The sequence below is a fragment of the Echiichthys vipera genome, assembly GCF_963691815.1.
Source record: "Echiichthys vipera genome assembly, chromosome: 2".
In the NCBI taxonomy this organism is placed as follows: domain Eukaryota; kingdom Metazoa; phylum Chordata; class Actinopteri; order Perciformes; family Trachinidae; genus Echiichthys; species Echiichthys vipera.
In genome coordinates, this window is record NC_139827.1 from 15,720,209 (window position 1) to 15,733,027 (window position 12,819).

The window sequence follows — 12,819 nt, forward strand, 5'->3', positions numbered from 1 at the left end:
AGCTTTGAAATGACTGACTATCTGTTCCTGAACGCTGCTTGTTGATAATTCGCATCAGTGGACAGAATGTCAGCTTTGTCAAAAGGCCTGCAGACTGAAAGGGATCATGCAAAAGACTTGAATCCAACTTCATTGTCAAAAAAACTGTGAACTTGCGGCTCGACTGATCAAAGACTTGACAGCCAAAACATTCAAGTTTCAAGTACAGCTTCAACATCAATGCTTGGGCAGAATGACTATTAGGCATGAAACACTAAGAGAACTCTGAGCAAAGAAACTTTAACCTTTCTGAGGTGTGGTTAACCCTGTTGCTAGGCATGAGTCATTTAAAAAAAAGTGCAACTTGTTCATTTATTTGTAGTAATGGGCATAAGATGAACAGTGAAATTGATAGGCCTAATCATAGAATGCATTCATAATTACATGGTGTAATAATGAATACTATATTATGCAACGAACATCTTTAAGGAATAAATCGCCAATAGTGTTTTGATCACTTTAATTTCTGGCGTCAAGTTAGATTCGAAGTATTTCTCTCTCTCAGAGCAAACAGTTTCCTCCGTGGTTCATTTATCTTGTACTAGTCCAGCAGGAAACCACAATTATAACAATAGCGTGTCTAACATGTCTGTTTGAGTGATTGTTTACTTAGTGCTACAGTTTAAGAAGTGTGCTGCAGTTTGAGAGGCTGCAGCTAAAAGATCGTTGTGCATTTAATCCGTTTTATCGAACTAAAATTTTGTTTACCAGTGCCTCTGAAAGTGCTCATGAAGCTTTGTCACTTCTGCTGGGTGGGCTTGCTCTGAAGCAAGAGGTTTATGAAGTCTCAGACACATAATTTATGTAGAGCGTGTCTGGCCTCACTGATGCATCCAACCACAGTTCAAGTTTAAAAAGACGTATGACTAACTCCTGTAAATGTATGCAAACAACCTGATAGGGGAAGAAAAAAAAAAAGAATTAAGAGACAAAAGTGCAATCTTATGTTGCTGTTATTTAAAACATTTGTAAAGATTAAGCGATGTTTTGAAAAATGATCAATGTGGAATAAAACAACTCAACATGAGGAAAAGGACTTTTCATAAATACAGAACAAAATAAATTGTGATTTGATACATTGTTGAAATAGTTTTAAATGAGTGAGCATTTAATGAGTTATGCTTAACAGACCAAATGAGTAGGTTAATGCTCCTTATATTACATCATAATCAATATTATTGGTTTCGTCTCTTATTTTAGTTTATATTATAAACGATACATTTTCCAGACTGAGTCTAACACTGTCATGGGGAGTAGTGGGATCTGTTTGAGGGGTCAATGATATTCCTCATATGCCACTAGGTGGTGCACTGCCCCACACATCCACACATACTTTGTTGGAAGCTTCAGAATAGTGGTTTCACCTCAGGTTTGAATCTAATTGAAGGGAAACAAGTGGCAAAAAAAATAAAATAATAAAATGACGTGATGTGTAACATTTTTTTATTCAAATGTCAAGTTACTTTCTGGACAATTCTTCTTTACAGGTCAGAAAAACATTAGTTTTGAAAATACTACTTTAAAAAGGACCGGGTATCGGCAACAGAGCACTACATAGGATAGAATACATTTTAACTTTTATCCCGGTTAAAGAAACATTTTCCTTACATACTAGTGGTTAAGAGCTCAGCTGCTAAATTGATCATCTTACTTTTAATACATAAGTACATGTTGCCAACAACTTCTGAGCTTTTAGGCAAAGGGTCAGTTCAACTGAAAAAAAAAAAAAAAATAACCCTATTTCCTTGCTCATCTCTGGTGGCATCTAGACATACTGATAATGGTTACATTGAGAGATTTCTGGGAAAACAGTCTGGGCTGTTTGCATTTCTTTTGACCAAACACAATCTTCTTGGGTGGAGCTAAGCCTGGGATGCAGCGGCGGTGCCCTTGCAAAAACAGATAGATAGTGGAAGGGTCCCGATATCCGTAAGTGCGTTGGTTACAAATAAGCCAAACGACACATTGCTACGTATAAGTGCAGGACGTAGGTGAGATCTTTTTTTTTTCTCCAAATAGTTCAAATAAATCATCATCTTAGCCAAAGAACATCCAGCAAGCATGACCAATATACAGTATATCTGAATGCTGTAATGTAAATGTTTTTTTTTCACCTTATGCACATTATATGTATATCATTTCATCTTTGGGTTTTATTTTTATTATTGATTTTTAATCATGTAATTACCTTTTTGTAAAGAACTTTGTGCTGCATTTATTGTACGAAAGATGCTATACAAATAAAGTTTTTTATTGTCAAAAAGTCCGGGTTGGAGGGGTTTGAAAGACATGGGTGTTTACCAGGCGTGGAAGGTCTGATGAAAAGTGCAATTGAGTTGTATTGTTGGGAATGCAGGATCCAATATGTGTAGACCCCCAACTTTATGGAAGTGAAAGAACCCTTTAAGGAGTCACATGCCCAAAAGGTTGGGAACCACGATGCTAGATACCACAAGAGAAAAGTGACAGAACCATCATTCAGATGAACTGACCCTTAACACAGACACTACCATGAGAACCTGACCGTGTTCATTTTATAACAGACAGAACCATAAAAATTCAACATTTACATTTAAATGCCCAAGTCTTTGCACCGTTTAATAATTAAAAGGAAATGAACATGTTACTTAAGGCAGAGTCTTATATCTCAACAACTGTTACTATATACTTTAACATAATTTAAACCATAAATTACGTAATACAAAGCCTAGCATCCAGTTGTACAAGACAGTCCCACACTATAATAAACATCAGGTACTTACTGGGTTTAACTGACCTTTCATGCCAGCTGAGTGGGTTTTAAGGTTGATATGGATGGGCTACAGACAACAAAAACAAATACAGAACAGTAAGTGATATGTGCAGAGGAAAACCCTACAAGAACCACCATTGCTTTTTTTTTTAAATCCTTTTGTGCACGCAAGACTCAAATTTGCGTGCCTGTTGTCGACATTTTTGAATGAAGAGATTACCCTCTGTACAGCAACCTCCCAAATAGGCTCATTGGAGATGATACTGGCTGATTATGCAAAACATTGAGAATAAAAAGAATGTACTAAACAAAAAAACACCACCCATCAATACAAAATAGCTCTGCAGTAAACACCAACCTAGCAAAGCAGCTTTTCTTGAGACTCGGGTGTTTATTTTTTCATGTGCATCAAATATTGTTAGGTATCCGTGCTGGCGAGGGTCCCCCTGTGACCACTGCCCCTTCTTGCTGTTGCAGGGTTTTTTTTCTATTTAGATAATGTCATTACATTTAAGATGCACAAGCCATTCAGGGAATTGTAGCTACCATTTGGCAGTTCATGTCAGCATCTGAAAAACACCATTTTGATATTTTCAATCCACTCCACTGAATTTGTGATCAGTTGCAAATACTGTGGTTAAGTCTAAAAAATAAATAAACCATCCTTGTAGTTCAAATAATGAAAGTTAAGTCTCAATCATCCTTTAAAGAAAAAAGAAAAAAAGAAAATTCACTTTAGAATATTGGAACTTAAGACAGAGCTACTGTATCGTTTGGTTTGTTGTTTTGCTCGTCCCCTGTGATGCATTATTGGGACATGACTATGAGTTATGACAAACATTATCATAGCATTCATGCATGTTTGGATTACCGGTATATATTTACAGACAAAAAAATTAGGGTATCAGGAATTAAATTTAGTTTCTCTTTGACTTCGGTGTAAGTGTTCTATATCTACAAGTTGTATTTATTCGAGTTATTTCCATCGTTATAATGAGGTAACATGCAGTATTTGGAACAAGAAATTGGCCAACATCATAGCTTTGGGCTGGTGGCGGTACACTGGATTTGAACACACTGAATTGATATACAGATTCTGAAATTATGAAAATGTATTTTCCTTTATACCTAAATAACCAGTCTTATCAAGACATTGTGAGATGGACTCCACAAAAAATAGATGATGGCAAACCTGGTTTTTAAAGACCTGATGAAATCCTGTAAAACAGAGTAGTTTAGATAAGAACACCAGTACAAACCTTTATCACTCACCTCACCACGCACGTCAGGACAAACCAGCATTGGATTTCAAGATTAATTTTATTACAATAGATTCATAAAACATTACAAAGGATGCACACAGGTACCCTTTTGACCAGAAAACATTAAAAACAAACCTGAAATAAGGATAAAGCTAGAGACTGATGAGTCGTGAATTTGTAACACTACTTAGTTGGAATCATCTTTATCACTGAGACCCTCACCAACCAAGGTTGGGGACGCAAGTCCAACAGCACCTAAGCATGCTGTGAGGGCCTCAATCAATCTACCAAAAATAGAGAAAAAAAGAAAAAGAAAAAAAATTATCAAATGTTTACAAGAGAAACTTGCCTTTGTAAGGGGTTGGTACGTTCATGTAACTCCAGCAGCTTCAAAAGAAATATGAATCATTTAACACACTTCACTTCTATAAACCTGAGTGAAACCTATGGGGAAAAAATATATCCTCACATGTAATCAAATGACAACAGAATAGCTTTCAGGAATTTGTGTGGTGTTTGGCTGTTTTCCAATAAAGATGTGACATTAAATGTCCATGTGCTCTAACAAACAATGTTTGTCTTCATCGCCACTGGTTTTACTGCTCTTTGCGTGCAGCTAGGTTTGAAAAAGCACAAGGATGAGAGAAAGGTGTTAACCCCAAACCTAATGTGATGGCTGCTTTGCAGGTTCAGTAGCGTCCAGCCGGAGACATGACGGGAGGCCTCATGCCCATGGGAGGGCCTCCTTGGTAAGGGGGCACCAAAGGAGGACCCTGCCCATATGGAGGCATCCCTCCAGGCATGTAGCTTGGCATGCCCTGAGGAGGTGCTCCATACTGACCTGTAGACAGCACAGAGAGGCAGAATATGTTAATGCTGCAATTCTAATGGATAAAAAAAGGTGGTGTTTATTAACCTTCAGCTTATATGAATTCATTCTGTACCGTTCTATTTAAAATCAAGTAATTAAAGAGAAACGCAACACCCAGTTTTAGCTTGAATGTGCCCTTTTCACATATCCACAACATACATTAACACGTATACTAAAAGCTAATTTTTAAACAACTTAATGTGCCATAAGTGCTATGGTTTAAAAATGTTTGGGAACCCCTGATCTAGAGGTAATCCATTCATTAACAATAAGGAAGATAGTGATAAAGTGTACATACAAATGTTTAGATTGTTAAGCTAGAACATCTAATGGGCATTTTCCCACATACTGATTTCCCAACAAGGATTTTCTTACCATGTATGGGATGCCTCATGCCAGGCTGCTGTGGTGGCATGCCTTGCTGTGGGGGCATTATGCTGCCCACAGCGACCACTGGGGAAGCAGCCACATGGGCCTGACCCGGCCTGGGCACAAGACGCTGGTAACGGGGCAACTGGGCCCTCAGCTCCTCCTGTTGGCAGGGACAATACACAAAGCAAAGATTCAGACTAAAAGAAGCACTGTGATACCCCTTCAGTACAAAGTTAAAACTCACAAAAATAACGAGGAATTGGGTTCCAAAGTTGGCGTGCCCTGATTTCCCACTGAGGATATTAAAGTTCCGAATCATCCCTCAACATAGCCACAGTGTTTGACGCCCCGTAGCCCCAACGGCACCCCCTGCCCCCCTTAAAAGTTTCATTAACTTTATTTAATTGTATTTTCAGAATAGCGTCAGATCACAACAGAGGTAATTTGAGGATCCCAAGTAGTAAACAAACCAAAAAGCCTTATGTTTTTTATCTTATTAATACGACAGCATGTAAATATTGTCTACATCGCTGCGTGTTTACAATTCTCAGAAAGCGTTGGAGATTCACTTGTTCAAAGCTTGTTTTTTTAAATTGTTTGGGAAGACGCTACACTCCTAACGAGAAAAACTAAACTGAAACTTATCAGAGATCCTTTCTTATTTCGTTTGAGAAGATGATTTACTCCTACAAAAAACAACTAAAACAGATTTAAACAAACTGAAATTCTTTATTTTGTTGTGCTGGAAACCAGAAAGTGTTTTTTGATTTAACTTTGGACTGTTTCTGTGAGAGAACATTATTTGGACCTTTTGGACAATTATTTAAAAGACATTTTCTGATGCAGAGTGTAGCTCATTGTGCAACCCACTGATTTAAACAGAGTTTTCGAAAGATAAACTAACAAGTAAAAATTACAATAAAACAATCTTAACGCTTGGCGGATACCCCATACATATCTAACTTCATGATGACTAATGTATTGATATTCAAAACCAGACTAAGTCAAATACTGCACTAACCCATTCATCAATAAATGTGCTATTATATGCATCCGTCATTACTTACTGTGAAAAGGGCAAAATAGAAAGCTCAAGCAACTTACCAGTGAGATATCCTCATCAGGATGGATCAACTTACTAGTTGCACTCGTGGTGGTGAGGGTGGCAGGCTTGGTGGCCACTGTGGCTGGGGGTTTGGCCACAGCGCTGCTAGAGGGGTTAGAAGAAGAAGTGGAAGAGGAAGAAGAGACAGAGGGCTGGGTGTAGGCAGGGAATGTCGGTTTGGGAGGATCGGAGGAGGCGGCTGTACTGTGGGAGTTTGAAGCTGCAGCTCCTGAAGTGCTCTGCTGGGCCTGTACAAAGACACAATATAAGTAACTGGTTGACAGTCCAAACTGCTGCAAATACTTTAAGAAGATGCTAAAATCCTCAGTGGATTATATGTTTGTGACAATATCTTGTGTAACAGATTACTTTGAGAAATATACCTCCCCTCCGACATAATTTAAAATAGTCTCCCTTTTCTAAACACTCAGTTACAATTTTAGTCATGATTTGGCCACTCTGAATCTAATTTAATATTTGGATTCTCGTTCAAATGTGAAAATTTTTTATCAAATTGACTTCAATAATTGCATTATTCCAATAAATCAGTTAAGTCTTTTTGATTTGCGGAACAAAACAATTGCCCTTCACACGTGCACAATTTACATCAACTGGAGTGCAGATTTTGCATTAAATGAGTTAAACTCTGCAACCAAAATATTCAATTAATCATCGGGTAAAACCTAAATCCTGAGACACAAGTATAACCAATGGACAGACATTTAGAATTCAGATGAGGGACAAAAAAGTTGACAGTGTTACACACTGCTGCAGAGTCAAAGCATGATGCAGTTGCTGCAGAATTCATGCTTCGGAGGTTAGGAGGGGTAAATGATGCAAAAAATAGGATAAATGTAAATCCATTGTTGCACTTCATTCTGTGTTAATTAGAGCACATGCACAGTTATAAAGCTCACAGACAGTAAGTCAGTTGTTGAAGCGGGGTTCCCTGTGCATCCACCAGCAACATGCGACTAAGGTGCCTCTCGCTTCCATGAAAGAGAATTCCCCAGTGAAAAGGAAGGACTGGCTCACAACGATTAATTTGAAGACTTGAATTGTGCAAAAAGACATTGACACTACTGTGTCTTCATCCGAATAGAAAAAAAGAAAACACTAATGAAGACAGTAGTGTCGAAATATTAGTCTGTTTACACAATCAAAGGCTGAAAATTAATTAGTGTTCTTCAGTCCTTTCACTTCCCTTTGTTGTTGTCAGATAATTATCCTGACACCCATGTTACAGCCAACATTCTAGTTTTGATGCACAAGGCAAATACTGTTAGTAATCAGCCTAGTTTACAACTTGAATATTTACAGGCAGAGTTAATAAATAAGCAACATGCAGCTGCCTCAGCCCAAGTCCAAATCCTGTCTGTGAGCGTACTTGTGGCATGTTAGGAAAGGGAGGCTGGGAAGAGGCAGACTGAAGGTCTGCAGGTGGAGAGGAAACAGCTGTGGTGCTGCTGTGAACACCAGCGCTCATCTGCAGCATGGTGGAAAGGAGATCACAGTATTTGCATGTAACATGTTCAAATACTTTAACCAAATTCAATTATGAGAGCAAAAAACACTACATAATAGTGACACTTCTTTGAAAAATGTCATGGTAGTGAGAAAGCCAAAAAGAGGAACTGCTGACTACAGAAAATGAGGAAACAGGACATCAGCTATCAGTAGAGTTTGGAAATAGAATAATATCCCTGAGTAATGTGTTCATAAGAAACCATATATAAGGGTTAATGACATGCAATGATGACAACTATCTACCTTGATTAAGAGTATAGGATTACAGAAACACTGAACCCTCTGAAAAGTCTGTGTGAATATGTAGTCGAGGGTTGAGGTTACATGGTGCCCACCTGTGCTGCACTTGGGAAGAGAGGTTTGGTGACAGCGGGCTGAGCCACTGGTACTGCTGGTCGACTGGGCATTGCTCCTGCTGCGGCAGCCGGGGCCATATGGGGCATCCCCGGCCTTGGAGCCATGTGAGGTGGCATTCCTAAACAATCCCACCCAAACAGGTCAATTAACCCCTCTCACACCATTACATTGAAAACATATCAAGAGCTAAATAAGCAAGTAGAGTACACAGAAGGATTGAGAATTTTAAAAACCAATGTATGTTTCTTAGGGCTTGTCCTTAACAGTGCCAACAGACAAGATTCCACCGTGCTAGCGCTCCCAAGTGATACTGTTGGTGCTGTCTTTGCAAAGACAACCAGAAAGGGATCTCTTTGTTTTCCACTGAGCTAATGTTACCAGCAACACAGGACACACTGCATTTGTTTATAAACAAAAAGCCTGAAGAAGACAATAATGACATTTTTCCTGTCCATTGATTTTCAAAAAACAAGCAAATTGAGCCAGTCAGGCTGGATATGGCTGCCCGTCATTGATGCTACTTGATGAAAGTTACTGTAAGGTATTTTGTTTAGTTGTAAGCTGTTTTGTTGACTTGCCTGCCTCTCAGGAAAATGCTCTCTGGTAAGCAGTGATGCAGCGTTATTTTAACATTATATGTCTAGGGTTTTTATGAAAGGTAAGAAGGAAGTAGCAAAGTAGTGAAGCGCTGCTGTTAACTACATGGAAGAGACAGAAAATTATCCGTTGGCACTTCAATGTCATTCTGAATCTGAGTTATACTTCTTGAGATATGGTTATAATTTAAGAATTTAAAGAAAGGTTAGATACAAGGGCATTAACTTTTTATATGTAAGATTTTAGTGGCGTGGCCCCCTTTTCTTAGATCATGCTTGCACACTTGCACTACGCAAAAGATACTGCTGGAAAAAAATCCACATTATATCACGGACAAACACGCATAATCCATATATGTGACAAGGTTCTCTTCTAACCCTAACCCAAAATACAACCACAACTCACCGTGGGGTATACCGGGCATCCCTGGCATCATTGGAGGCATCATTCCACCCATTGGCATCATGCTGCAAAAAACAATAAGACCAATACAATAATAATGATTTGATATTACTATAGCTACAGTAAAATAACATCTAATTAATATACCAAAACAAATAAGTTGTTGTAAGGGCATATAATCAATTACTAAAGAATCAAAGAAAATCGTATTGAATCTGAAATGGTATCATGTAACACAGTCAATGAGAGATCATTTACCCTGGAGGCATTCCATGCATAGCAGGAGGCATGCCATGCATCATTGGAGGGATACCCGGCATCATCGGAGGCATTCCTGTAATAATGAGTCAGTAGACATGTTCTGTTAACTATCAAACCAACACTTCATTACTCCAAACAGGCAGCTACACATCATGACGAGACGTCACTGGAATCTAAGGGGCCGGTTCCATGTTTTGTTACATTGTATACATTTGATCTGGATAGTTTTGGTTTCACATTGCAATTATGCAAGACAACTTAAGAACTATATTAACATACCTATGTTCTGTCGTCATCACCTACATAAGCACCCCATACTTGCAACTGATTGGTTGAAGACGGGCTCTCAAATAATCTCAGAAAATATACATATTTTTCCAACTGACTGTTTATAAAGTCTTCAAACCAAATGTCACAAAAATTCAGCTTCCCCCTCTCTCTGTGTGCTACCGTGGCTCATTTTGTTTTGTTGCATTGAGAAGCATGACACAGGAGCTCTACTTGGGTTCATACATACATTTACTACCACTTGAAAACTTTACTGCAAATTGCTTCTGATCGTCAACACCTGTCTGCTCTGAGCGCATCCTCTGTCAGTCTCGCTCGACCATCCTTAAAAGATCCTTTATGCTATTCTTATAATATGATGGAAGCGAACCAAAAGTTCCTTTAATTTGTCTGAAAGTCTGAGCCATCCACAATGTTTATAACAGTTTAAGCAAAATCAACCACGGATAAATAATAGCTGCTTGGTCCAGGGGAGAATTCACATCTGTATTTTAGTTTGCATCAAATGGAAAAGTCTGAACGTCCAGATCAAAGATGAGGTGGGTGTGAAAGGGCCCTAACTCCAAGTGAAGTTACAAATGTTTTCTTTTTGGTCAAGTTGAGTCAGTGCTGATACCCAACATCTGCTTTTTACTAAGGGTTTCTTGCCTTGATATCCTCCAGGGTGCATCCCAGGTGCACCAGCCCCAGGAGGCATCCCAAGCTGTGCCATTGGAGCAGCGTAGCTTGCTTGGGGCTGGACAGCAGCAACCTGCTGAACTGATGGTCCTGCTTCATCATCATCGTCATCGTCCTCATCGGAGTCGTCTTGATTGTTCTTCTTCTTTTGACTCTCTGAAAACAGAAAGGTAATCCTCATACTTATAGGTAATTGTGACGCTTAAACAAAATGCTATAAACTTCAACAAAAAAAAATCTCAAAGGTTGGTTTTAATGTAAGCACACAGCATTCAGAAACAAAGTAGTCACAGGAAGTACAATTCACTAGGATTTACGTTCCACAACCTCTCATTGCTCATACCACATGATAATGCTACCCATTACCAGATATCTCAACCTTAAAATACGCAATACTATTACAAAAATCTAAGAAGTTATTGTACCCTAGACTTTTATTCAAATCAAGAAAAGTACACGTTTTACAAACCTTGTGATTTCTGTTCTAATGTTCGTCTTCTTTCCTGCATGTCTTTCTCTGGAATCCCCTCCATACCATAGATCTCCAGCTCGATGTCTGTTCTCCCCGGTATTGCATTAGGGACACTGTCAATTGTCTCTTTGTGCACCTGAAACACACAAGTGAGCCTTTGTCATAAGCAGCAATGTGCATTTATTGCCCACTTGGGAACTAATCGCCCCTTTTAGACCAAAAACTTACAGGAACTATAAAACCAAATACATTTAAAACTCGGGAACCAACATAAATGAAAATGCACCCACCTGCATGCAATGGATAGCCAAGCCTGGGCCTGTGTACAACTTCTTGTGGCAAATATGGCATTTAAAATGCTTTGCCTTCTGATGTTGAATTAGGATCTTTTCATCATCAAAGTCTCGATTACAGTACCTTAAGTAAGGAGTTAAGGATTGTGTTTGAAGCAGGAAACACAAGTAAGACACTAGACATATATATAATTTAACATAGCCAGAATCCTAATTACTATTTAAGTCTAAGAACAGTTACAGATGAGCACAAGTGAAGGTACACGGCTCGGATAAACAGCTTTTCTAATATTGAAGATACCACACTAAAACCCAAGTGTTTAAGGATTTCCAGCACCCGTAAGACCCGGGTTTAAACGTTTCCCTGTATCATCAGTGCATAGCTAACAGCGAGCTAATACCACCTGCCTCTTTTCAATACTATGAACAAAACGCAATCTACCAAAGCTACTTCCTGAATGTACTCGACGCCAAACATTGCACGGATATTAATTACAGGAAGAAATTAAATTCTTCAAAAAGAACATTAACTAGCGCCCAGTGGCCAAACAAATAAGCTACCGTTAGCTCACAGACCGATAAAGGCTGGTTCAGGCCTTTCCTTGTGTCGAGCTAACGTCCAACCTCTCGCGTTTCTACGTTGGCGTTTTCTCATCAAGTCAAAAGGATACCAGCACCACGGCTTCATTTGCTTCTTCTTTTTTCGCCCCATTTTTAATTAACACTGAAAAGCAGATCTTACAACGTCAAACACCAGTCGTATTATCTGTTTGACAACAGCATGCTGTAGTCCCGTAACGACGCCGAAAATGGCGCTTGATGGAGGAAGTTGTTGTTGAGAGGCTCTGAAGTCTCGCGAGTGTTTGCGTCAGAAGACGTAATTAAAGTGCACAGGGATTGCATGCCTAGGAACAATGAATTCATAACCAGGAAGAATGAATCCTTATATCTACAACACTGGGTGGATAGGGATATCATTTTTCTTGCAGACCTACAAATTAATGAAGCTCAATTTCTCAGTTATGAGGAATTTCTTAGATCTAAAATGTTTCCTGTCACCCATAAAGAATATCAATTAGTAATAAATGCTATACCTAGTGGTATCCTTCAACTGATCTGAAGTGTCACTCTAAGAGACAAGAATTGCAGGTTTTGGAACCGTTACTTTCTATTAATGGAAAACATATTAAAAGCCATAAATGTTATAATAAACATATAAGGAACTACTTCGACAGCAAATGGAAAATCCCTCCTGGAGAGAATTTGTTTGTAATTCTTATTTTTCTAATATTCATTGGGAAAAACATGGCTTCTACCATATACATTTGTTATCTCCAATAAATTTCAATATTTACATTATAAAATCCTGCACAATATTTATCCCACTAATGAATTTGTTTCAAGGTTTAAAGATGTCGACAACAAATGTGAATATGCAAAGATTGAAGAATAAACTATTATGAATCTTTTCTGGGAGTGTCAGTATACTTTGGAGTTCTTGAAAGCTATTTTTAACATTCAGTACAATCGTTTCATTAAATTG

General features: G+C 38.5%; 1 protein-coding gene across 2 annotated transcripts; it reads right to left on the minus strand.

The window, feature by feature from the left end:
- Positions 1–1,629: 1,629 nt before the first annotated feature.
- znf207b (zinc finger protein 207, b) lies at positions 1,630–12,076 on the minus strand. 2 transcript variants are annotated; one of them, XM_083938036.1, is made up of 11 exons: positions 11,948–12,076; positions 11,274–11,400; positions 10,981–11,119; positions 10,482–10,667; positions 9,543–9,618; positions 9,288–9,349; positions 8,264–8,403; positions 7,789–7,887; positions 6,401–6,649; positions 5,300–5,456; positions 1,630–4,894 (listed from the first exon to the last, which is right to left on the minus strand). In XM_083938036.1, the coding sequence occupies exons 1-11, from the start codon at positions 11,986–11,988 to the stop codon at positions 4,743–4,745; spliced, it is 1,428 nt and encodes a 475-aa protein (XP_083794162.1). In that variant the 5' UTR covers positions 11,989–12,076; the 3' UTR covers positions 1,630–4,742. The 2 variants fall into 2 exon arrangements, with proteins under 2 accessions (XP_083794162.1, XP_083794163.1); XM_083938037.1 differs by lacking the exon at positions 7,789–7,887.
- Positions 12,077–12,819: the final 743 nt, after the last annotated feature.

Excerpts from the sequence above, each read along its gene's own strand:
- znf207b (XM_083938036.1), bottom strand. The coding sequence starts at position 11,988 with ATGGGGCGAAAAAAGAAGAAGCAAATGAAGCCGTGGTGCTG. Across the intron at positions 5,457-6,400 it reads CTGATGAGGATATCTCACTG|GAGGAGCTGAGGGCCCAGTT; the intron begins GTAAGTTGCTTG and ends CCCTGCCAACAG. Across the intron at positions 4,895-5,299 it reads CATGAGGCATCCCATACATG|GTCAGTATGGAGCACCTCCT; the intron begins GTAAGAAAATCC and ends TGCTGTCTACAG.